The sequence below is a fragment of the Oryzias latipes genome (assembly GCF_053564925.1).
Source record: "Oryzias latipes strain Hd-rR chromosome 1 unlocalized genomic scaffold, Olatipes_Hd-rR_3.1 chr1_Y".
NCBI lineage: Eukaryota > Metazoa > Chordata > Actinopteri > Beloniformes > Adrianichthyidae > Oryzias > Oryzias latipes.
In genome coordinates this window covers 6,348,022-6,374,044 of record NW_027616335.1, presented here as the reverse complement: position 1 = coordinate 6,374,044, position 26,023 = coordinate 6,348,022, and the positions used below count along the sequence as shown (strand labels likewise).

At 36.6% G+C, this 26,023-nt stretch overlaps 2 protein-coding genes across 4 annotated transcripts; one reads left to right on the top strand and one right to left on the bottom strand.

The window, feature by feature from the left end:
- Window positions 1-991: 991 nt before the first annotated feature.
- On the bottom strand, window positions 992-15,092 carry gucy1a1 (guanylate cyclase 1 soluble subunit alpha 1). Of its 3 annotated transcripts, NM_001104652.1 has the most exons (9): window positions 13,099-13,506; window positions 12,788-12,855; window positions 12,061-12,149; window positions 11,204-11,919; window positions 9,797-10,282; window positions 6,086-6,229; window positions 2,537-2,691; window positions 1,785-2,253; window positions 1,256-1,290 (listed from the first exon to the last, which is right to left on the bottom strand). In NM_001104652.1, the coding sequence occupies exons 1-8, from the start codon at window positions 13,336-13,338 to the stop codon at window positions 2,115-2,117; spliced, it is 2,037 nt and encodes a 678-aa protein (NP_001098122.1). In that variant the 5' UTR covers window positions 13,339-13,506; the 3' UTR covers window positions 1,256-1,290; window positions 1,785-2,114. The 3 variants fall into 3 exon arrangements, with proteins under 3 accessions (XP_078799377.1, XP_078799376.1, NP_001098122.1); XM_078943251.1 differs by lacking the exon at window positions 13,099-13,506 and adding an exon at window positions 14,994-15,092 and having other exon boundaries at window positions 992-2,253; XM_078943250.1 differs by having other exon boundaries at window positions 992-2,253; window positions 13,099-13,571.
- A 4,568-nt stretch (window positions 15,093-19,660) lies between these two features.
- LOC144990311 (ufm1-specific protease 2-like) lies at window positions 19,661-24,926 on the top strand. The gene is made up of 12 exons (XM_078943482.1): window positions 19,661-19,793; window positions 20,027-20,108; window positions 20,284-20,458; window positions 20,891-20,957; window positions 21,502-21,656; window positions 21,740-21,932; window positions 22,082-22,228; window positions 22,309-22,473; window positions 22,582-22,706; window positions 22,784-22,860; window positions 24,487-24,611; window positions 24,694-24,926. Exons 1-12 carry the CDS (start codon window positions 19,791-19,793, stop codon window positions 24,778-24,780), a joined length of 1,401 nt encoding a protein of 466 aa, XP_078799608.1. The 5' UTR covers window positions 19,661-19,790; the 3' UTR covers window positions 24,781-24,926.
- Window positions 24,927-26,023: the final 1,097 nt, after the last annotated feature.

The following is a 26,023-nucleotide window of genomic DNA, read 5'->3' as shown; positions in this document are numbered from 1 at the left end:
GTTTATATTTTTCTATGTTTCTATACTTGTCATAATTGTATACAACTGTCACAAGTTGTAAACCTCAAGTGTTGTCAATTAAAAAAAAAATTCAAAAAAAACTTGCGGGTGTTTTCTTTTTAAGCCCATTTGGCTTTATGTTTTTTTTTTTTTTTTTTTTTTTTTTGTAAATAGAAGGTTCAAAGATATTATGCAGCTCTTATAGTTTAGGTATAGTTCACAGACCACAGTCGATGTTTTTAAACCCTTTAAACGTTTGTAGCCCTTATCCAGAACAGATTCAAACTATAGCATCGGTAGCAAAAAAGTGCATTTGAACTTTGTTTTTATTTTTGAGTATACGTATAAATATAGCAGGTACACTAAACACGGAGTTTCCTAAAGTTCAGCCAACTGTTATTTTTCCACATCAAAATGACACAAAAGGAACGTTATTAGAACAATTTATTACACTGTAATGTCTTTGCTGAATTCAGTTTCCACACAATGGACTGGAATGATGCCTTGATTATTCTTTGCTGCCATCACATGTGTGTTCTCTACTGTGATGATCGTTTATAGGTTCTAGTAAAATGATCCTGCCATGTCTCATTTCATATGGTATTTTCCAAGGTAGATTTATTTCATTTCTAAACCATTTTGTAATGGTATTGATCGATTCAATTTGATTACCAAAGTGTCTCAGACATATTGATCTGGTTGGATTGTTGAAACATAAATTGATTCATCATCATCATCATCATCATTTTACAAAGAGTATCAGCAGCACTATTCTAATGGGCTGCATCTTATAAAGTTATTAATTATATTATATATTCTTATAAACTTATAAATATGACATTTCCAATTAGCTTTAAAGTCATAGTCAAGCAAATTATAAATTCAATCTCAGTTTTAGAAGTACCCACACATGGAATTACATGTATCTAAATCATTTTTCCAAAGATCTATAGAAATGGAGATGTATTTTTAATAACATTCATTTAGTCACTTTAGTTCATCAATGACAGCATTTATTGCACTTTGATTACATTACAATAGAAGCACATCATTGTCAGTGACATTCATTGAGTTTCTAGATGTGTCATTTTATGTACTGAAAAAACAATGATGTGAAATGTATAAGGAATATGTGGTAAGCCTGAAAAACAAGGAATCAACAAAAATACACAAGGAGACACATAGGCAAAGTGATACCAAATCATTTTCTGCCAACAAACCACACAATTTTTTTTAAATTTTATTTTATTCTACTATTTTGTATGTAAAAGAAATGTGGGGAAAGTTTTACTTTGTTTAAATTTAAATAAACTAAATTGAACTTTTCATCGTCACGAGTTTCCCAAATGCATTGTTTATCTGAGACTACTGGCATGTACAAAAAGAATGTGTGTTGCAGTATAAAATGCTATACATTTTATCAAGGGAAGATCCATAACTTTTCTGAATAAGGAAAATATACTACCAAAGACATTTTATACCCCATTTGGCACATAAATGGTCAACTTTTATGAAAACTTTGTCTTGAGGCTAATATTTATATGACATTACGTGTTGCAACCCATTTAACATTTAATGCTGGTACTTATGATATTTTGACAAGTGTTGTGCTTTCTTAGCCTCGTTTAAAGTATCTAGAATCTTAGATTTCGAATGGAATAAAACAGTCCCAAGATTTTTTTTTAAGATGTGCTACATTCCATTCAAAATGTCCGTGTCATATTTGTCCTTTGCACTGGTATTTGCATCATTTTAAACAAAATAAAACAATAAAAAAAGTTTTATCCACAACCCACACAACTCTGCCGTGAGAAGTGAGTAGTTGTTTTTTATGTTTATATTTATTTTTTTGAGATATGAAATTGTAGGAATGATTGATTTTGGAAGACGGATGAGGAATTTTCTCTATTCTAGAGTACAAATGGATAATTGTACAAAAAGAACAGGTTTTACAGCAAAGTGACATCATTGTAATTAAGCAGCTGCTGCAAAAATTAGGCTGTCAGACATCAATAATGAAACAACCTGGAACGAAACATACAAGTAGTTGCACTATATAATCACTTTATACGTTTCTCAGGAACAATGTGTTTGGGTGTTGCTGCAGTTTGGCCTCATTTTTTTGTAAGTTTTGACATTTTCAAGGCTGACTCCAAAAAGTAACAAACACCAGGGATGTCTTCTGGGAAGTTGGCCGGAAGGTCTTGTCTGCTCCTGGGAATAAAAACAAACTCTGGGCGACCTTTGACCAATCTGGGAAGAAGAGGACACAACTAAAACACAGATCTACAAAAACTGTGGCAAACTATTTGACACAGGAGAAAAAACAGTTATTCTCTAGAAGTAGTTTCCTGTCAAGAGCACATATTTTTTTCTTTAAATACAACAGTCACTTGTTCAAAAAATATATCTATATAAATGCACATTTCAAACAGAAAATATATCATTATTTTACATTAGGTACTATAAAATGAGTATGAAAAACAGCAGCAAGATGATGTGACAGTGATGACAGTGACTTTCAGCCTATCTTCACCTGTGCGTTGTTGGGCTGATGTTGACTTTTCTCGGCTGGCTGCATGACTCAAACTTGTTGGCTAATGTAACATTGTTTCCAAACAAGCAGTACCTTGGCATCCTCACCCCAACAACACCAGCCAACACTGACCCACTGTGGAGACCGATACGCATCTGAGGGGAAAAGATTGAGGACTTATCTAATGCTTGCCAGAGCACGTTCAAGAAGATGTATGCAACAATTATCAGGGTGAGTCTTTCATTCCTCCTTACAGTTACAAGATTTTACATTTACTAGCAGAAATAACATCTGGGCAAAGTAATGTAAAAAATAATTCAGTGAGACAACAAGCAGGTAATACGTTTCATGTATATATTGACTATTTCATACATTGACTAACATCAGCTGACTGACCAGATTTAAGCAAATGAACTGATCGTCGTTGAACACAAGTACAAATACATTATTTCAAATAGCTATACTGACAATAGACAACCAAAATTCAACCAAAGCTGCTATTTTTAGACCAGGGGTCTGCAACCTTGAACAGCAGAAGACCCTTTTAGTCCTGTTTCTCACTGACCAAAACAAGAGCCACAAAGTCCCACTTTAGAAAAGCTACTTTTATTTTTGTGACCATTAAGCAATGGATTTATAAAATGTAGCTTTTAAATATGTACAATAATTCAATTATAAGAATGTTTTCTTTTCTATAATATTTTTAACTACTTTTACTTTTGACAACAGCACATAGAAGTTCCTTTCAAAATAAAATACGTGTCAAATAAGCTTCTCCAGTGGAAATGTGGCTCTGCAGCCTCAGGTTTCAGACCCCTGGTTTAGACCCTGAAAGGATTTAATGAAGATCTGGCTCTGATCTGCTTTGTTTTATGTTTATGCCAAACAATAAATCTGTAGTCAGTCAGAATCCTGTTTTTTTCCTAGTTTGAGAGCACAGGGTTGAGAATCTTAACAGTTAAAGTTAAGATTGATTTCCACTGTGCTAACAGGGTCAGAAAAGGTGTAAACAACATGAGAGCATGGATCCATTCTGCCTTGCATCAATAGTTCAGGACGCAATAGCGTGAGAGATATTGTGCTGGCACACTTAAGGCTCTTTAGTACCAACTATGCACAGTTTACATTTTTACAGGCAACTTGAATATTTTTTCCTGTGCCTTTTCGTATTGAATTTTACTGAGACATTTACAAGAAGATAAGATAAAAGGGAATAGCTTTAAAGCATCTGGAAAGATGTTGCAGCTAAAAGCAAAAAAGTTTATTTTTATAGAATTCATTGTGACAATTATGAAACCCACCTGGAATTTTATCTAAAACCTTTAAAGCCCTACAGAATAATCAAAGCTTTAACTAGTTTGAATGTAATTTGAAAACCTTGAGAACAGACAGTGACTGCAAAGGACAAATAGGAGAAAATAACTATTTAAAAAACATTTATGTAGAATTAAGTTTAGATACTGATTAACGATGCTCATTTAGAAATTATGTGTATTTTTCACCAAGTTGTTGAACATATTTTTAACATGGTATGAAGATGGGAAGACATTATGTGTGACCATATTGTGTTGGGTGATTAATTTTAAAACTAAATGAATACTGCTGTATAAAAAGCACATGTATATATGAATATATTTGCTTTCTAACTGCAGGATGGAGCGCCGTTTAAGTCTGTCAGTTCATATTGTTACTGTAAAGGTAAGCAGAACACATCAAAACTAACGTCACTTGTGGATCCATCTTTACATGAACACCAGCTTTCCTAATAATCCTAACGCGCATGTCGAAGCAGGCATAAGCACTTGAAAAAAACAAATGTAGACACAATTACAACAGAAAGACACTATCCCCAATCATCCAATTACCCAAAAAATACTCTGCTTAAGTGTGCTAGCATTATGTGAAATATGACAGAGTAATGCTATAAAAAGAAAAAATATATTCTATTCTTATTGATAAACTCTGGCTGTTTAAAGTGTCTAGTTACATTAACACAGTCCTCTGCAACGTGTGGCCCCTTTCAATGAAAAGTCTATGTAAATTTGCTAAAGTATATGTAAACGCAGGTAAACACGTGTTTTGGGCTTCTGCATTCAAAACACACGTTCCCGTGTGGCTTAGCTACAATTTTTTATGACCGTTTTTGGGCTCTATGTGCAAAAGGCGTGGTCAATAAATGCGTGTTGAAAGTTGAACCAGGTTGAACTTTGACCAATCAGGGACTCAGACTTGTAAGTGACGTATGGATTTGGTTTATGTGCCGGACCTAGACATGGTGACAAGCCTGATGACGTCTGCGTTAGTTTTTTAAATAAAGATTGATTAATGCTTCTCTCCTGTCACGATGGTAATCCATATCCACCATTCCACATACGCTAGTAATGAACCGAACCATTTCCGTTTTGTGCCTACATTGCAAGGTTTGCACCACCTAAATATTCAAGCGTCTGTAGGTGATGGACAGGCTCTAGTAAATAGTAGGAAAAAAAAGAAGTCCCCCGCTTGTAAATTGGCTCTGAAGACCTAAAAAATATCTGAATCATGTGTTAATTATATTATATTTTCATAAATCATTCCAAATTGTCTGTCCATTCCCTTTTTTGTGTTTGTGATGGTTATGCTGCTTCCAGACAGATGTCGTTTCACATTTAACCAATTGCATTTCAGCTGTCCTTTGTTGCCAGGCAGGGCAGAGCTAAAGAGGCCTTCACTATCAGCTCTGATGGACATTAATTTCCTTAAACCAGTCAGATTTTGGGTTGGTGTCAGTAGGGCCTTTTAGCAGGGCCTTCTAGCAGGCTTAGGCAACGTCACAGTATTCAGACTTTCTAATTGGACTGAAGTTTCAGGAATACAGGAAAATTTTCCCACATGCAGCCTTGCCCAGTTTGACACAGAGCCACAGAGCACTTTTTGATCTGTCTTGGTCAAAAACAGAGCTGACTGTAATGTATGCCATGGAGGATTTTGCAGGGAAATCTCCCACTGATCTCCTTGACTCTCTTCATTAGAAAAATCTGAGTGAGATCGTGAAGCAGCTGTACATATTTCTGTGTTTGACCATCCCCGTGTTCACTGCGTCTGTCGAGCGGACATTTTCAGCTGTAAAGCAAATTCAAACCTAAGCAGAAACACAACTGGACAGACTCGACTCTCAGCACTGGCCTTGATGGAACAGAAAAGGACTTCTTGATGGAACTAAAGCGCGATAATCAACATGACAGGGTGTCTTTGAGGACTGAGAGGAGGATGGATTTTGTCTCCAAATAATCCGATTTTTTTGATGAGTGAAATGATAAATATCATAATAAATAATATTCCATATTTTGTGGTTATTTTCAGTGTTTTTTGCTGGCTGTACTTCCATAATGAAATTTGTTTACTGTTTTGTTTATTCTGTTTATTTAGAGGCATTTATTGTGGCTACAGAAAGCTCGTTTCTGCATCATAAAGTGGTTTATGAGGGGTTGAGTGATTCAGACGTAGCACTACTTAAGGCCCAGGTGTGTAATGCATGGTCAGCCACTGGTAAATATGCTTCATCCTTACCTGTATTGGCTCTCCGGTTGGTGTCAAAACTTCATCTGAAAGCTCAATCATCTTCAATGCCATGAATGCAATTTCGACTGCATGGGTTTCACTCTCCCTGTGCAAGCCACCGGCTACACAATAAGCATCACCTATGGTCTCTACCTAAGACGAATGAAAAGTAGTATAAATCAATCAATGCATACAAAAAATGATCAGTTTTTTGCTTATTTGCACAAAAGATTATATGAAACTGTTTATTGGCAACTACACACCTTTCTCCAGTTTTATGCCCTTATAAGGGCTAACTAAGCCTTGAATATTATATTTGTCTACACTTTTCAAAAACGTGCACCAGCTGCAGCAGCCCGTAGGAACATTTAATAGACACTTTAAGATGGTTGTAGTTTACATTTATCTGATGCTTTCTTATTTATGCCACCATTAGTTTATAGCAAAACCTCTATGGATACACTGTAAGTCTACATAGCAGCCTGTATTTTCATTACAGTGCAGATGATATTCCGCTAAACATTAAACCAGATGCAATTATTCAGTTACAATGCAACTAAATGATGAAAATGGAAATGTCTTGAGTTTTTTCATTGCTGCGACTAAACAATATAAATTTAAGTGCAGAAAAGGCATTTAAACATCACCATCTAGAAGCCCTGGTGCACAAATATATTTTTTATCATTTAACACAATTGATATCAAATTACATTGAAACTATGCAATAATTACATTTGCGAACCATGTTTTGATTGTTGAACAAATAGCTCAGAGTCAAACAAGTAATGTTAATGTTTTAGTGTATGGAGGTGAGGTCAACATTATCTTTTATAGTTATTGTTGTATTAATTGTCCTTGGAATGAAAGGTACTTTTCTAGTGTTTCTTAATGTGTTAAATGTTTCAAAAGCCTGTAGTCAATTCGCAAGTCTACTGTTGAAGCAGCCAATCCAGTTATTGTTGGGATGAAGACGTCACTCCTCAAATTAATTTCTGTTTCAGGTCCTCTGGCTGTTCTTAGCTCAGGCAGAGGATGGACTTCCCATGATGCAAAGAGCAACTATTTCTTTCTTCAACCTTTTCCTAACATGTTTTGGGTCAGAGACACAATTAATTGGACAAAACTGTTTAAAAATTAGATGGGATATAATTCACTAACAGTTTAAATCTGATTATTTTGCTGAGCTTTTTTCTGTTTAATGGATCTTATAATCATTTTGTCTACAAAGGATAAAAAAGGTAAACTTGTACTGAAAATCTTTAGTTGGTATTACAACTGTCATGTGATATCCTTTGCTTTTTACATTAATCTTTGACATTAATAGTTATAAATGACTGTGACATTGAACTCTTAACAGGGTGATTAATGTTTAGTGGAAATTTATCAAAATCTCTTTAACTGCCTGAACTTTCTTTGCAGTTGAAGACAAAAGGTTACATAAAAAGATGAATTAATGCAACTTTTATCAGTAAAATTACTTATTTGAACATTTTTAAAACATTTAGCTTTTTTTCCTCCATTTTCCCCTTCACTGTTTGACTCAAAGTTGATTGAAGAGCACTCAGCTGTCTGGCTAAGACAAAGTAAAACTAAATTTAGTCTCATATGGAGTGGAAACATGGTCCTCAAGAAACATCTAACTTCCTATCATTTATTCGTTAAGCAGGACTTTCATTTTGTTATGCTTTAGTGACATTTTGATTATGCTATCCAACCTCCCTGCAGATTAGCAACTCTTGTAAGAAACATGTTATGTGTGTCTGTGACATGCACCACATCCATGCAGAGTCCCTAATGTCTACTGTGCCAACCCTAAAGCTAAATAAACCCAGTTAATAAAAGTAAAAGAAAGTCAACTTTGTTAAACTTAGGATCACATATGTGTAAAATGTACAGTGGTGGACAAAATTGTTGGTACCCCTCAGCTAAAGAAAGAATGTCCTCAATGCTCACTGAAATGACTTGAAACGTTCAAAAGTAACAATAAATTAAAATTAATTGAAAATGATATTATCAAAATCAGCCATTTGAGTTGTTGATAAACAGAATTATTTTAAAAAAACAAACTACTGAAATAGGGCTGGACAAAAACGATGGTACTCATAACTTAATATTTTGTTGCACAACCTTTTGAGGCAATCACTGCAATTAAACGGTTTCTGTATTTTACAATGAGCCTTCTGCACCTGTCCACAGATATTTTGGCCCACTCCTCATGAGGAAACTGCTCCAGTTGTCTCAGATTTGACGAGTGTCTTCTCCAAATGGCATGTTTCAGCTCCTTCCACAGATGTTCAATGGGATTCAGATCTGGGCTCATAGAAGGGCACTTCAGAATAGTCCAACGCCTTTCTCTTTGCCATTCTTGGGAGTTTTTGGCTGTGTGTTTTGGATCGTTGTCCTGTTGGAAGACCCATGACCTGCGACTGAGACCAAGATTTCTGACCCTAGTCAGCACATTTCTATCCAGAATGCCTTGATAATCTGGAGATTTCATTTGACCTTTACAACTTCAAGACATCCTGTGGCAGATGCAGCAAAGCAGCCCCAAAACAGAACTGAGCCTCCTCCATGTTTCACAGTAGGGACCGTGTTCTTTTGGTTCTATGCTTCATTTTTGAGTTTACGAACATAGAGCTGATGTGCCTTACCAAAAAGCTCCAGTTTAGTCTCATCTGTACAAAGGACATTTTCCCAGAAGCTTTGTGGCTTGTCAACATGCATTTTAGCAAATTCCAGTCTCTCTTTTTTATAATTTCCTTTCAACAGTGGTGTCCTCCTTGGTCGTCTAACATGAAGTCCAGTCTGGCTCAAACAACGATGAATGGTGCAATCTTACACTGATGTACCTTGATCTAGGAGTTCACCTTTAATGTCTTTGGAGGTAGTTCTGGGCTCTTTGGATACAGTTCCAACTATCCGTCTCCTCAATTTGTCATCAATTTTCCTCTTCCGGCCACGTCCAGGGAGGTTGGCTACTGTCCCGTGGGTCTTAAACTTCTGAATAATGTGTGCCACTGTTGTCACAGGAACTTCGAGCTGCTTGGAGATGGTTTTAAAACTTTTACCTTTACGAAGTTTGTCTATAATTTTGTCTCTAATTTCCTGGGCAACATGACTATTTGTCTCCCTTTAAATAGGCAGACTGATGGATTATGAGTTTGAAAACAGCTGTGATGTCAATTAAAGGTCATACCTGAGTTCATCATGACCCCCTGGGCAATTAGTTCTCAGTCTGTTATGGAGGTACCATCATTTTTGTCCAGCCCTATTTCATTAGTTTGTTTTTTTAAATAATTCTCTTAACCAACAACTCAAAAGAAATGGGTGATTTTGATTATTCAGTTTTCAATAAATTTTATTTTATTGTTACTTTTGAACGTTTCAAGTTATTTCTGTGAGCATTGTGGACATTCTTTCTTTAGCTGAGGGGTACCAACTATTTTGTCCACCACTGTAAAAGACATCTAATTTAAATCACAAGTAAAATTTAAATGTAACACTAACATTCAAATTTGATTAAATAAGAAATGACGGCAGCAAAAGAGGGAAAGTTTGCAATTTCAAATGAGCTAAACATACAAAAAAACAAAAGAACAATGATTAAAATCTGTATTATGTTTTATGCCTTACTAAAAATGCATATTACAATAAAGTATTACCGTAGTTGCGTGTTAGCTAAAAAAAAAGAAAGAAATTCAGGTTTTTTTATGAGCTTACCTTATAGACATCAAGCTCTCCGCATTGATAGTCAAATTTAGTGTACAGCTCATTGAGCATGGTGATCACTTGCATTGGTGTGCAGAGGGAGCAAACCGCTGTGAAGCCCACAATATCAGAGAAGAGCATCGTAACTTGGTTAAACTTCTTTGCTTGAACAGTTTCCCCCTGCCACAGCTGCTGGGCCACGGTGCCTGGGAAAATGGAAAAGAGAAGATCTACTGTCTTCTTCTTCTCCTCCTCCAGCGCTTGGTGAGCGTTTTCCAAGGCTGCCTTGGCTTTTCCCAGCCGCTTCTTCAAGCCATCCTGGGCTTTTGCCTGCTCACCAACCAGAACCACGTCTCTAAGTGCATTATGAATAGGGATGTCTGAGAGGTAGAGGCCGCGGCCTGTTAGCTCCTCTAGCTTGTCCACACACGGTGAGCCCAAGAACAAGATGGCGTTTGACTCAGGGACGTAAATCATCTGACCTTTCAAGTCCATGGGCTGAAAGAATAAAATAGATTGAAAAATAGAGAAAAAAGTCAATTTTACAATTTAAATATACATGTTTACTTCTAAAACTGCATTAAAAGCATCCAATTATCATGTAGGAGCAAGTGGTCGAACAATTTTTTGCTCTTAGAATGATAAAATTTATATAAATTCCTCCAGAATGTGGTCTCAGATGAGAACATAACAAAAATAAGATGAAAAACGTTAAAAAATTATTATCTCTAAATCTGCAGCTGTGTAAAACTTTCCCACAGCAAGACCTGTAAACAATGCCAGAAGGCCTATTTATATATTCTAGTAGAGCGAAAGTTCAAAAAACATCAATCTATCTTAACATTTTTTATAGCAACATGTCATGAACCCTGCATGAGAGCTCCTATTTCATAAGTACAGAACCCAAAATAAAAGAAAAAAACGTGTCTGTTTTTTTTGCTCATTAGAGTGTCTCAGTGTCTTTTCTGACTGGTCCCGCGGTTTGAAATCGTCACGCATGGATCTTTATGTTAACCGTCTCATTTACATTGACATTATAACAGGTTTGTGCACAGCCGACACTCAAAAATATTCTTTAGATATGAGACAGTACTTGTTTTGTTCGGATCGTCACACAAAGATTTCTGCCTGTTTTACTCCGATGTCATGTTTACTGTTTTCTTCTTGTCAGAGCAGCTAACTGCTGTGCACTAGCACATAAAAAACAAAAGAACAGCTTGGTGGCAATAAAATAATATGACATTTTCTTCTCATCTCTGTGGGAGGAAGTAGATTGTTGATCTCTGCTATTGGCCAAGTGTGTTGAAGTACACCACTTAAGGATTTAATTTCCCTCTCTATTACAGATTTGAGAAAACCCTCAGTGTCATTAAGCACTAACGCCATTTCTCCCATTTTCCCACAGACGTGTTTACATACCTTCCCTGTGTTATCTGTGACAAAGACTCCATGTTTGATCCGAATGATAAACTGCGTGTTTAGCATGGTCAGAATACCCTGGAAGGTGCATTTGATCTGAGGGGAGACGATGGAGAAGTGCTCTTGGAAAGTGGGAGACCTTCTAAGTCCGTCCTTCCTCGTCAGTCTCTTCCTAAGGCCATGTCCTATTTGTACCAGAACCAGGTCCTGGTCCAGTATTAGATGGAAAGGGAAGATGGTGGAAAACAGAGAGGTGGGGAGCGTTCCAGCAGAGGTAGCTCTCAGTGGACTGGGGCTCAGAGTTTTAGCATCCTTGACTACAACTGTGTACAGAAGACTAGGCTGTGGGCTGGACTGCAGTATGCTGTCTTTAGAAGTGAGGGGGTCCTTCAACACATCCACTGTGGTGTTGTACAGTAGGCAGGCTGCAGCTTTGATGACCCCAGGGAAAAACATCTCTGTGGTGGGGCTAGGGTTGAAGAAATAGACAGTAAGCAGACCTGGATCCTTGTCTAAGCAAAGCACAGATGGTTCGTTTACACAATCCTCCCTATCTGGACTGGGCAGCATGCTGCTCTGTTTCAGCAAGACGTTGAAACTGTTGAGGAAGTCATGCAGAGCTCCCCCCACCACTCTCAAAATATGCCCGTCTTCCTCATAACACATACTGAAGATCTCTTCTCCAAGAGCAATTTTCAAAGCTTCCATCGGGATTGCTGTCAAATGAAAACATGGAAAGAAGTTATGATGTTTTCATTACATCTTGTTTCATTTATAGCTGATTTATATTTGTCTTTACAAATATAATAAATTGAAACAACCAGTTAATTGCAACATAATCTCCAATTTGCCAGTACCTGTTTTGGTTGAATAACTCTTCATCATATCCACTAGATGCTTAGGTTTGTCACTGCAGCTCTGATAGTGACAACAGTGGAGCGATGTGCTAAAAAGAAAAAAGGAGGAAATACCAACGTTTAAAAAAGCCTACTATTATTGCTGAGAGGAAAAGACATGAAAATGAACTTTCAAATATGGTGTGCAAAAGAAGATGAACATTTTCTTATTAATGCAATCTCATACATGTACAGCTGCATTGCTTCGCTCTCCAGCACTCAGAAGAATTCAGTGTCGTATAAATGTAAATTTTAACAGTCAAATGCAACACTGGTTAATGAACAATTCCCAAAATACCGTACCAGCAGTTCATTAATTGGTTAACTGATTAATCTTTACGTCAAAACAGAGAAAACACAATGCGCCTTTTTTTCCCTGTGTTGTGTTTCAGCTGATTTGTAAGCAGTTTTTTTTTCCCTCCCTGTATCCATGGCAGCCGACGTCCCACCTCATTGTTATTATCCTCATCAGCAACCTATAAGTCTGTTGGGAAGGGTGACAGAGGCATTTTCTGAGGACATTGGAGACCCAAATGAAGCTGCAGTCTCTAATAGAAAACCATGTTTCGTTATTGGAACGCATGGTGCGGTGAAGATGACAAGCCAGACAGATGATTTCACTGAAAGAGCAGGCGGCTCCGGCGGTGAGCTTCACTCTGCTGTTCACGAGGAAAGCAACAAAAGTTACCTTTCGGAGTCCTTGCTGTGATCTGCTGCTGTCATCATGCGTTGGAGGGCGTCGTGCAGCCTTTGAAACTGTACCACAAAGTGTCCAGCAAGTTAATCATCATTATGTTGTCACTTAATCATAATTACAGGGACACATTACATATATGGTGAAAGCAGGGTACATGTTTTATTCATTCAAAGCGTGCATTTGGGGGAGCGCGTGTAAACGCGCGCAGTGACAGATGACCGGTTCTTGCGCCTTTTGTGCGCAAAAGGGGCCTATACTATAGACGCGCCAGGTGTAAACAAACAGACGCATTTATAACTCACCCCCGGGCATGCTAATTTTCGGATGCTGTCCCCAAGTGTATGCAGGTTAACTTTGGCTCTGCTCGCCTTCTGGCGCGGTACATTCTCTCTTATTTTTCCGTGCACGTCCTCGGAAATTGGCAATGAATCCGCAGCGTCACTTGAGCGGACCTCAAAGTCTCCGAGCTCATTATTTTTGGCGCTGCTGGAGAATGGGCACTCTCCGGATATCTTCAGTTCTTTCAACTTGGCGCAGAACATCTTCCCAGCTGAACAGCCCCCCGCCTCTCTGCTGCCTTTATCTAATTTGAGACGAAGACAGATGCGCTCGAGCAGCCGCGGGCTCTGGAAGAAATCCCATCATTTCGGTTGTTCATCCATGATGCTTTCATCTCCGCAACGTGCTGTTTCAAATGATCAGCAAGAAGCTGGAGAGCGCATACAATATTCATTGAAAACTGCATGGTGGGGAATTAACATTGCCGAACACCAATAAGAAACTGGGGAAAAAGAGCAGTAGACCAATCCATGCGAAGTGGGGCTGGTGAATCTAAAGAACCTATCAGCAAAGAGAACGAATTTGCCGTCTATCATACTCTTTGCATGCAAGATTTTGTTTTTACCTGTCTTTTCTCTCAGACAAAGTCTGAACTGAGCGCTGTTTTCTATATATCTTCATTCATCTTCTTCCGTGTGATCCCTTTCAGGGTCACTGGGCTGCCGGAGCCTATCCCGGCCACTTATGGGCGAAGGCAGGGGAAACCCTGGACAGGTCGCCAGTCTGTCTTCTATATATACACCAAAACCAAAATTGTCTGTGTTTACAGTCATATAATATCAATAGGACTTATAGTCAATTTTACTGCACATTTCTCTCCTCTTTTTTATTTGTTAAGAAAAGGCATTTTCAAATCATAGTAAAATATTTAACAGTTAACTTACATTATTTGGTAGATTTTGTCAGACATCTTATACTTTTCTTCATAGAAACTGTATTATCTTAAACACAGTGAGTTTAACAGAATTTCATGTGGTCTGACTGGTATATTTATACATGTTAATAGGTCTGCACAATAAATCGAAATATAATCAACATTGCAATACCAGCTTGTGCAACATGCATATCTCAAAAGGCGGCATAAGCCGTGATAAATGGTTTCTAGGGGTGTAAGGATTAATCCATGTAATTAATTCCTACAATCCAACCATAGACCTTTAAGGCAAGTTGTTAATAGAGTCGGCCTGTACCATTACATCATTGTTTCAAAATGAAATAAATGGATTATAATTGAGATTGGTAAATACTATTTGGTTTGAGGTTTAATTTAAACATGATCAAACACAGACATTTGATGACAGCAAAAAAAATGATCAGGCCATCATTCCAGTCCAATGTGGGGATACACTTGGAATTTAGCAAAGACATGTGACCATACAGGGTGGTAGAATGTTCTAATAATCTTCCCTTTGTATTATTTTGATGAGGGAAAAAAACAGTGGGTTAAACTACATAAAACTAAAATGTGAATGGATTTGCCATGAATTCTTGTTTGTTTTTACACATGTTTAATTTATACTTGACTATCTTGCAGGAATTAGAAGGAATCTGGAAAACCTCTGAGTCCCACTGGTTGAATATTTGACTAAAGATGTCCTGGATTCATTATAGGTCAATGAATCGGATCGGCAACCAAAAATTATGTTTGAATCGAATTGTTGTTAAATGAATCATCACACTCCTACTGGTTACCTTAAATAAATACGCATGCATAGACAGAGTATTCATTTTTAAAGAAATGCCCATTTAAGAATTTGAGGTATATTCAGAAGAAATAGCCTGCTTCTGAGGTTAGACCTTTAAAAAAATCATCAAACAGACAAATGCAGAGCGCATGTTTTTGTTAAGCTGTGCTTACCTGAGCTGAGGACAGCCGAGAAACTAGACCAGGGGTCTGCAACCTGAGGCTCTGGAACCACGTGCAGCTCTTTTGTCCCTCCATTGGGGCTCTTTGGCTTTAAAGAAAAATGCTAGAAAAAAAAAAATAACATAAAGTATTTTATTCGGAAAGGAACTTCTATGTCTGAAGTAAAGGAAATAAAAGTTGTTATAAATTAAAAGGAGAAAAGTATGATGCTGTTATACTGTTAATTCAATTACTGCAAATATTTGAAAGATAAACTTTATGAATGAAAGGCTTAATGACCTAAAAAAGAAAGAAATAAACTGTATTTTTCCAAACGGTGGAGTGGGATTTAGTGGCTCTCATTGGGCTCTGGTCAGTGAGGAACTGGCTCTTTTAGTCTTAAAGGTTGCAGATCCCTAATAAACACTTCATAATTGAATGTAAATGTTATTTTTTTTCTTCCTGTAAAAGACTTCAAGCTTTGTTCTGATTGAGATTCTGACTTCATTTTGAAGCAAGACACGGCACATACTTAAACTCCTATAAAGTTCCAGTTCCTTCTTTAGGAACGTCAGAATCTCTGTGATTGATTGACCAACAAAAATGATTAAAGAACACTGAAGAAGAAGCTCCACAGAGACCTGTGCAAATGTTCTTTTGATCAAGAGCAAACTAACAGTCAGTGTGTTGCTTAATGCACTTAAAACTAAAATTGCTTATTAAAAGATGGTAATGTGGCCGTTAGATAAAGCTGTTTTACCAAAACACTTCAGATTTACATTTCAGACTCCCCCATCTGCCGCAACAGAGAAGACAGCTGCCGTCTGCTGCTTCTCACCAGAATCCAGAGAAAGGAGCAGCTGCTGCACTGGAACGCACAAACATGTGTTGTGATTATCAATAACATGGAACCCCGCGACTTCTGCCACTACAGGAAGATGATCCAGATTTTCCCGCAGTCTCTTAGTCTTAAGAGAAATAGATCAACTTTTATGTAAAAGTGAAACAAAGCCAAACCCTTTTTTGTGTTTTAACATGTTCTTGGGACATATCTAAAAGAAAACTAAGCATATAGTTGCATTTCTCAGAATTTCTTTATTTAGATCGCTGTAAGTCAGGCAGTGGCCGTCCTACACTAACTTACTCCCTGGGCGGGGACTCTAAATTGTTCACGCAAATAGCACAGAATGACAAATGAAACCATGCTGACGAAGCTCCAGCATCTCCATTTACAAATTCTTAACAAAAATTGAACTTTTAGACCTTTTCAACTTTTTGGACCAATGTTTAGGGTAATTATTTTGTTGGAAGTGCCTGTGGTGATGCACATAAACCCATTAAGGCCAACATTGCTGGTTTTATCTAAGATGCTATGCAGCTTTGGCCAAAGCAGAAAAACATTAATGTTCTAAAAAACTAAAAAACTAAAAAAACATGAAAATGCTTTTTACAGTTCAAAATGTTTAAACATTAGTTTTTCTTTTTTCCATTGATCAGTGAACAGTTGTTGTGTTAAACAATCAGACTTGTTTGTAACATAAAGCGAAGTAGAAGACAGTTTAGTATCAATCAACTTTCCAGACATCCAGGGGTGATTAAATGCTTTTGTTCTGAAAATCTCGCAATCAGTCAAGAGAATTAATCTTATTCTGCTCACCTATTTGAAAATGAAAGGAAAATGGGCAGCTGTCATCTTCTGTCGAAATTTCACTGTTTTGTACATTTTGTTACTTTAGGGATGATGGTGTCACTTTTGTCTAAGATTTAAAGATTAGGAACTCAATTGTTTAAAAATTAGGCACAATTGATTGGAAGATTTTGATAAAGTGTCAAAATGTGTTACATTGCTAAGTTGTAATTTATAAGGTATTTACGTAAAGATAGCTTTTGCTAAAAACATTAGCAATAAAAAACAGAATCATAATCAAGGAAAAGTGCCTTCTCACTGCCATGAACATGGTTATATACAGACACAAACAGCATGAACATAATCTCATAGGACAGCAGTCAAATGTCACAACCAGCTTCAGCAGGAAGGGGGTCCACTGGAGAAGTCTCAGAAAGTACAGTTTCTGCTCTGTCTCTCCTTCAGAGCTACAGCAATTTGGTTTAGACTGGTGCAGTTGGGATTTGTACGAGGTTGACACAACTAATGTTTGATTTATGCCCAACGCTGTCTGGCGGGATTTGAAAAACCTTCCCGACTTTGTTCTCTGTGATAATGAACGTATGCTTCCATAGTTCATACTGCATTTCCAAACTCTGCATAAACCCTTGCAATGATCTAATGCTGTTTAGAATAGAGCAGAGATAGCGAATCTCATCACAAATCAAACCCAGCACATTGTCTAAAGAAACCCTGAAAGATGTGACTTCAGAGCTCAACAATGTATACGAGACTGTGCTCAGTTTAACAAGAGGAAACTTTTTGCAACAGTCTGGCACATTGAGACCTTCAATGGACACTGTCAGTAAATCTGAGGCAGCTCTATGGTAATAATAAAAAAAATCCTGTTGATGTTCTGACCAAACAGCGGGCCAGAAGCAATGCAAGTCAACTTCTGTCCACAGCATAGTGACTTAAATCACGCTATTGAACAGAAATAAAGGTAACACAAAGGTAAACACAAGTTTATCATTTAATTTGATAATTGTAAAATGTAAAGAAGCCTGGTTTGTAAATGTTGAATGCAAAAAGAAAGTTTTTAAGAAAGAGGATTTTATAAATCAGGATTTTATCTCAAAAAATGCTTTTTAGTTTGGATAAAAACACTGCTATGTCAGGTTTGGTTCAAACACCTGTTGATGTTTTCAGTGTCTGGAAATTTAGAATTTCAAAACCTTTACAAGTACAGTTTTGTATTGAGCTAAAATACAAAATTGTTAAACAAACAGCCAGTGAAGACAACAAAGATGAATCAATGTACTTATGATTTCAGGTTTTGGTCAGTACCACTGACAAAACATCAGCATACTCTAATCTGTTGGACAATAACTAAATTGTGGGAAAATATTCTTATTTTTCTCAACGTTTTAGATGTCATTAAATACATTTACTTTATTTTGGTCAAATCTGCATGAGAAAAAAAAGATTCTGCTCTTTACTGTCATGTCTTCATTGATCAATTGTACATTGGTGTCAACCATCCATTTTCCTAGACAATCTCTTTTAGATCGCAGACATATTTGTTCTAACTTGTGAATAAGAGCATTTAAAAAAATAGGTTCAAGATCTCTGTAAAAATTTGCATGTAATTGTTATTTGGTATCATAATTACCAACTAAAACTAACTTTTAGTTGAAAAGATCTGATGTGTGGTATGACTGTGTAGTCTATCATGTCATAAGGATGCTTTTCTAATATCAAATAAAAAGAGGGTTTCTCTGAGGTAGTGTGCTGATACAGAAGTGTCTTCTTTCTGTATTAAAGAAGGGAGAAGCACTGTGATTTTTGCAGACCAATGACCTATTTCTCATTTCTAAAAGGAGATGAGCTGTACACAAGGCTTTTAACAACTTTATTTAAAAATGACAGATCTATTTAAAGGTATACAATGCAGAAGCATTAAAATTGCTCTTGATGGGTGTGGCATGGTGACAGTAATTGTTTAAATTTTATTTTGTGATTTTTGCGGCGTAAAAGTAGTACTCTTGGAGCTAATTTCAGAACCGTAATAAAAAGGTGAATGATATTTGGATTATACACTTTAGCCAACAAGTTAAAGTGATGCCTTATGCTTTTTCTAAAAATGTGTAGGATTTTTTTAATTTTTATGAAGAAATCATAAAAAGAAATTATGAGTTTTAATGTCTGGCTTTTTTTGGTTTAGGATAATTTGAACTAGAATTTGTGCTTAAAACGATAAGAAATTATCTGCAGATATTTTGATTTAAGTCTAGCTGTCTGTCTAAGAAACGTTTATAAGACTATATATAGATATTGTACAGTTTTTATTCTTCTGTAATGAAGGTGCTGAAAATTCTCTTTTTCAAAAAGGTAAAGGCACCCCCTACTGGTCAACTACACTAACGCAAAAACCTGTGTTATTGGGACTTTTTCACCTAAAAACACAAACATGTGTTTATACTCTTGTGTGACAAAGAAACTCTGTGAGCATAACAATTTTTAGACATTTTGGTACACGCCTGTTCATTTACAAAAATATAGGCTACTGTGGGCCTTTTTTGTAAAACGTACTTAAACTTCTTTCACATTTCAGATTCAACTCATTTTGTAATCCTTACAACGATCACAAAGTAATCTGCTTTTGACAAATACCTGCGAAATATCACTGATTAAAAACTGCCAAAGGTGGAAAAGGCTGCAATTTTCAATTGTATGCAAATGTTTGCAACTATTTTTTGTATGTGTGTTTCTCTTAAAATATTTCCAATTTCCAGTATTGTAATTACTTTTTTATACACGTTTTTTAAAAACACAAACAGATTAAGACGATTTTTGCCGTAACTTTATATGCCTTATTTATTGAATTCGACACATGTAATAAAAGGAAATAGTTCCATAATAATAATAATAATAATAATAATAATAATAATAATAATAATAATAATAATAATAATAATAATAATAATAATAATAATACGTTCGAAAAACAAGTAAATTATAATTAAAAGTTCATAAATTGTAAAATTCGAGTCACTTTAAACGCAACATGATAGGAGGAGCCATTATGGTCCAATAGAGTGCCTCCTGATAGATCAACTGCACTTCCGGTTCTGAGTCAGGGCTCTGGTAGAAGCATTTATGTGTGTTTTTTCCCGTTTTAAATCGATATTCAGAGCGTTACTATGGTAAGACTTTTGACATACTGACTGGTGCAAACATTTGTTATTTGAAAAAGAAACAAAAATGTCCGTCTTTACTCAGTTTCCCCTGGTTTTTCCTGTATTCGTGGCCAGCCAGCTGCCAGCGACTGTGTATCTTGTACTTTGACCCCTCTGTCAAATCAAATTAACTACACAAAAATAACTACTGCTTACCGATTACTTTCATACCTTTTTTTTCTTTATCTTGTGCATCACAGGTAGTTGCTGACCCAAACACTTTGACAATGTTTCGGGTCAAAGGGTCTTTAGAGTTAAGATGTCATCTGGACAGCACAGAGGGTAAGCATGTGTTTCATGGTGGGGAAATTAATTAATACGGCTTCGTATGTGTGACAGTAGAGGTGGCTCTATTTGTACCAATACAAAATCCGTTTTTATTTTATACAAAAAAATAATAGTTCAAGTTAATTTGTGCTAATGCATTATCTTTCGTGTTTGTGTTTTTTCTCTGCAGCATCTCACATTCAGAAGGTTTTGTCAAGAGCTTTTGAGAGCCTTCGCACTCAGATGAAATCAGAGTCCTGTGTCTTTACAGTCTGCGACACTCCTGTCATCATTTGGCCAAATAAAGGTGTTTTTGAAGACATAAGTCCAGACTCACCATGCGGTGATGTACTTCAAAGGATACAGTAAGCTGATCATTTTCTTGCCCTCAGGATCCTCCTGGCGGTTCTCTGATGCTCTTTGACAGACTTTTTTCTGAAGTTAATGCTTCAAAGTGGTCAGACTGGGGGCTAAATCACTGTCTCCCTGTAAAATATGAATGCCATAAAACCCGAAATGGGCAAGAATAATTAAATTGTGTGAAATTTGCAAAAAGCTAAAGACAAACGTTCAGATTGGTCAAAGAAGCCAACGATTTTCTGACTTTTTGCTGTTGGTGCATTGAAGGTTTGTAAAATAAAATACTTTATCTGCCAAAGTCTTTTCTGACCTTTCATTAAAACAGTGCTTTATCTTAAGTTGACTTTAATTCCTTTTGTTCCGTCTATTCAATTATTATTAAATCTCTATTGACGGTGAGTTTAGATTGAAATATAATAGACTTTTACTAATTTCAGGTCAGATGAACCAGAAAGTGGTGGCAAGAGAGCAACAAAAAAGAAAAGCAAAAAAGATTGGTCTGCGGTATGTCCATTTCCACTTGTAACCTCTGTTTTTAATCATTTTAGTACGTTTTTATTTTGTCTAATGCAGCGGTTCCCAAGCTTGGCTATAATTTCATTGTGGTTTTTTACCTGCTTAACTTTGAGTGCTTAGACTGGGGAAACACTGTCCACTTTTAAATTCTGTCCTCATAACCACTGTTACAGTAGACTATTGTGCTGTAATTAGTTAAAAAATAGTTTTTAAGGTATTTCCTCTGAAGTAAATACTTCTTTCTACTGATTTTTTGTTAGTTTTGTAACATTTTTTTTCTCGGTCAAGAATGTTTACAAAAGAAATGACTCACAAAACAATGAAGTGATCAATTTGGCATAAAAACTCTAGAAATTCTACATGCTCAGATAAGCAAAGTTACTATTCATGAACTCTGCTGTCCTCTGTTTACTTTTTTGTTATTTTGTATGTATTAGGGCCAAACATAACAAATTGCATTAAAAGTTACTACCGTAGTTTAATTTTTCTTTGAAGCTTGCGTTAAAATGGGAATTTGTTCTGGACGATTTAGAGCGTCGCCAACCTTTACCTGATGGTGGAGGTGACGAAGCCAGGCCCTCTCTCAGCACCAGTGATCAACAAGACTGTTCAGAAAAGCCATTTCCTGTCTGCAGCTCTTCCCCTCGACTGTGCTGTCCGTACCCACTGCAAGGAGACAGTCAAAGAGTATGCTTTGGTTTAGATATGCCAACTTCATGTTAAACTTTTATTTACTTTTTCACTTTGTTGTATTGCTTGTGGTGTTGCAGTGTTTGTGATCGACTGGTTGAAGCTTTAACTCAGCAGCTGTGTGAGATGGAGAAGGTGATGCTGCAGCACATGAAGGGGACCACACTGCTCATTCCTGAGCCGCTCCACTTCCTCCTTCCAGAGCCCAAAGGACTGGTGACGGTCATCTTTCCAGCAGGAGTGCCTGATAAGGAGCTGGAGACACAACGAAGAGTGAGATGTAGCCACTGTTTAAGCTACTGATAATGTTGTTGCTATTACCAGGTTTTTTTTTGCTTAATAAGTGGGGAAACTGAACAATAAATTGATAAAGACAAACTCATTTAATATCATTTTTGCTCAACTTCTTTTTGTCTTAGCAGGAGTTGCATCAACGGTTTGAGCTGTCTGATGACCGTCCATACTTCAGAAGAGCAAATGCTTACCACTTTCCCAATGAGCCCTACAAGGATGGCTATCTCCGAAACCCGCACAATGCCCTCACACATCCAACTCTAGAAAACGGAAAAGTAATTGAACATCCTTTCCAAAATGCATTTGAAATATTGTCCCTTTTAAAAGGTTATTGTGTTATTTTTTTCCTTCTAAGGTATATATGGTCCAGGGGATCTACAGCTACCACCATTACATGCAGGATCGGATGGATGACAATGGCTGGGGATGTGCTTATCGTTCCCTGCAGACCATTTGTTCCTGGTTCCAGCAGCAAGGTTATGTAGAGCAGCCTGTGCCCAGTCACAAGGAGATCCAGCAGGTAGAGTTTCCAATAAATCTGCTGCCATTACAGAAGGAAGGAACGTAACTAGACAGGCTCAGATGTCACTGACCATCAAAAATGCATTTTTTCTTTCTTTTTTTTCAGGCTTTAGTGGATGTTGGAGACAAGCAGGCATCTTTTGTGGGGTCACGTCAGTGGATTGGATCCATTGAAGTTCAAGCCGTCTTGAACCATCTCCTTGGCATCACCTCCAAGATTATGTTTGTGAGGTACAAAATCTAACAAAAAAAGTTTATGCATCATTATGTTGATGAATTGAAATGATGTGAGTGTACATATTCTTCAGTCAGGGCTCTGAGTTGGCATCTAAAGGTAGAGAACTGGCCAACCACTTCCTTACTGAAGGAACCCCTATCATGATCGGTGAGCTAAATCCTAAACTATCAGTCTTTTGATCATCTACATAAAGAATCAGGATTTTAATGTACTCTAGGGTTGTGTTTGCTTTACAATTTTTTATGGTATAAACCAGTGTTTTTTAACCAGTGTGCAGCGGCACACTAGTGGGAGATGGTCAAGTGTGCCGTGGGAAATTGCCCTCATTAACTGATCTAAAAACATTTACCATCTCCAGGATATCAGCTCTGTATTCATCCAAACAGGGCCTGATAAAACACTGAGTAGTTAGGAATATGAAAGATCATAAAATAAGTTTTTTTGTGTTTATTTTATTCTATTAAAGACATTTTGATAAGAATGATGGTACCGCGATTTAGCCGCAGCTTCAGCTGTATTTTGGAAAAGTCCCGCCCCTTTAACTGTCTCCACCAATCATTCTTGGGGAGCTTAATCACATGTCATCAGTCTGACCAATCAGAAGTGGTTAAAGTCGTCACTTCCTTGTCCCGATTTAGCTCGTAAAGTCTCTCAGTTCTAACAAAAAATACAAGATAAAGCTCGTCTTTAGCGGTATAGTTTTCCACAAAATCCGGTGTCAGACCGTGGAACAAGTGGTAAATCGCCTGTCCGTCCTGGAGGAGGATCCCTCCTTCATGTGGGCACCCCTGAGGTTTCTTCGTTTTTTCCGGAATCAGTTTTTTTTAGGAGTTTTTCCTTACCGTGAAGGGGGGTCTAAGGGCAGGGATGCCAGTATAGCTTAGTCAGATTTTTAGTTCATTTTAGTATTTTCCTATTGAACTCTTTGTATTTGTGATCCTTTTGAGTTCATGTTTTACTTCGAAGCCCATCGAGACGACTGTTGTTGTGATTTTGGGCTATACAAATAAAATTGAATTGATTTGAATTGAAGTGAACAAAACAATGAAGCTCTGAAAAGCGATCTCCAGCCGTTTTATGCACTACATCGCCCATGATGCATTGGGTTAAAGTGACAGCGCACAATGAGATCTGTTGTTAAACGTCTTAAAACCACAACGAACACACCTTAAAGCGTTTTTAAATCTTCTAACTTAACTTTTGTTACATCTTTTAGAAAAAAAACAGCTGCAGCTTCCAGCTTTTTCTGCTACAATTATCACAAAAATGCACGTGAGATTGCGGAGGGACTGTAGATCAATACAGACTGAGTTTCTCCTTTTTTTTTTTTTTTTGGATGCTGGTGTGCCGCGGGATTTTTTTCAAGGTTAAAGTGTGCCGTGGTTCAGAAAAGGTTGAAAAACACTGATATAAAGTCTTAATAAAAGATGTAATGACTTGGAACAGTATAATATTTAAAGATTTTCACAGGCATTTTCTTTTAGCAATGAGTGAATTCTCCTCTGATGTTATCTATTGTTTTTTATGAGTATAACCTTATCAAGCACCTAACTTTTCAAAATACTTTTGTAGTCCACCATATGACTGAAATTCTATTATTATTCTAAGTGAAACCAACATTTAGTTTGAATTGCTAGTTTTCTGTACTTCTTCATTTAAATTTGAAAGCCCATGTGATCTGTTGTTTAGAAAGATCTTATACATGCTGTCACTTGAATACAGAATTAGTGTGTGTTATGGAATCAATTCCATTTTCTTTGATTTGTGTGGTAGGTGGAGGAGTTTTGGCCCACACGATCCTTGGGGTGGCATGGAGTGAGTCTACAGGACAGATTCGGTATCTCATTCTTGATCCACATTACACTGGATCAGAGGACCTTCAGGTCATTGCTGAAAAGGTACCAGCTCATGCATACAATGTTTTTTCTTAATTTTCTAATGATTGAGTATTATTCTTAATGACAGCATCATCTTTCGCAGGGCTGGTGTGGCTGGAAAGGACCAGAGTTTTGGGATCAAACTGCATATTATAATCTCTGTCTGCCACAGAGACCGAGGGTCATTTGAACATTTTGGTTGACTTAAAAGGACATTGTGGCAGGTTGCTAAATTGATTTATTGGTAATTGCAGTAACGTGTCATTCAATCTATTATCTGTTAAACAAGTGTATGTCAATACTTTAATAGTTGTTAAATAAAAAGAGAACCGGTTTTCTTTGTTTTCCAACTGTTTTTTTGGAATCTACTATTTTATATTTTGTTATTTTGGAGAAGACCTAAAAGAATTTGCATTAAAGCTTCTTAAAAGACAATCTTACACAACTAGTTGGGTTTCTCTTGTGCTACTTATAAAGATTTGAACAATTTAGGAGTAGTCCATGTAGGCTAGTGGTCAGTTTCCCTCCCTTGCATTTGTGCTTCTTGCTTAATTGGATTGGGAAGTTGGGTGTTTGGAAAATTCAAGCAAAGTGTTCAATATGCTTTTACCTCAAGCTCACATTCAGTGTTAAAGGTTTTTCTGCAGAATATGACATCGCTTGGCTTAGTTCAAGCAATTTCAGATATGAAAAAAGGAAATAGACAGTAAATATATATGGTATAAGAAATCTATATAAGATATGAATTCATAAATTAATTTAAAAAATATGATTATGCTATTGTGTTGACCTTTTAAATACCCTAATCAGATGTGTTTGCACGTATGCATAAAGTACATTTCTGTAAACATTTACTAAACAATCGAAGGATCAGCCCTTTGGGATGGCACATCTTGTTTTTGAATCCATTAAATATAATGAAATAATTCTGTACCAGATAATTTTCTGTTTGTAATATATCTGTCAGTGTCAGATTATCTCATATTTTGCAGAAAAGTTGTTTTCTAAAGTTTTTGACCCATTTACTAGTTGTGTAGTTGTTCAGCAATATGACCTTGCCTTTCTTTGAAAACATAATTGACTCAGTAATGTATTTATTGTTGTTGTTTAAGAGAGCAAGACTTTCAAAAAAATGGGAAAGCGTAGCTATTGTAAAATATAAAGAGTTTCTCTGGATATTAAAGGCACATATTATCTTATTTCAACACGATATGCATAATAATATTAACCTCCTTTATAAATTGTAGTTACTTTAAAATATAAATGTTAGTAGATCATCAATTATATGCATTTCTTTGGAAAAATTTAACAAAGGCCCTATATACCTTACATGATAGTTTGCTCATGTATTTTTCAGAGTTTACACTAAGCACTGCTGCATCGCTTCACCGCACGTCTCCTCCATAGCAACCGTTGCCAGGAAGTGACGTTCC

Excerpts from the sequence above, each read along its gene's own strand:
- gucy1a1 (XM_078943250.1), bottom strand. The coding sequence starts at position 13,338 with ATGTTCTGCGCCAAGTTGAAAGAACTGAAGATATCCGGAGAGTGCCCA. Across the intron at positions 11,920-12,060 it reads GAGTTATTCAACCAAAACAG|CAATCCCGATGGAAGCTTTG; the intron begins GTACTGGCAAAT and ends TTCATTTGACAG. Across the intron at positions 10,283-11,203 it reads TCACAGATAACACAGGGAAG|CCCATGGACTTGAAAGGTCA; the intron begins GTATGTAAACAC and ends TTATTCTTTCAG.
- LOC144990311 (XM_078943482.1), top strand. Across the intron at positions 21,657-21,739 it reads TGCAAGGAGACAGTCAAAGA|TGTTTGTGATCGACTGGTTG; the intron begins GTATGCTTTGGT and ends GTGGTGTTGCAG. Across the intron at positions 24,612-24,693 it reads TTCAGGTCATTGCTGAAAAG|GGCTGGTGTGGCTGGAAAGG; the intron begins GTACCAGCTCAT and ends CATCTTTCGCAG.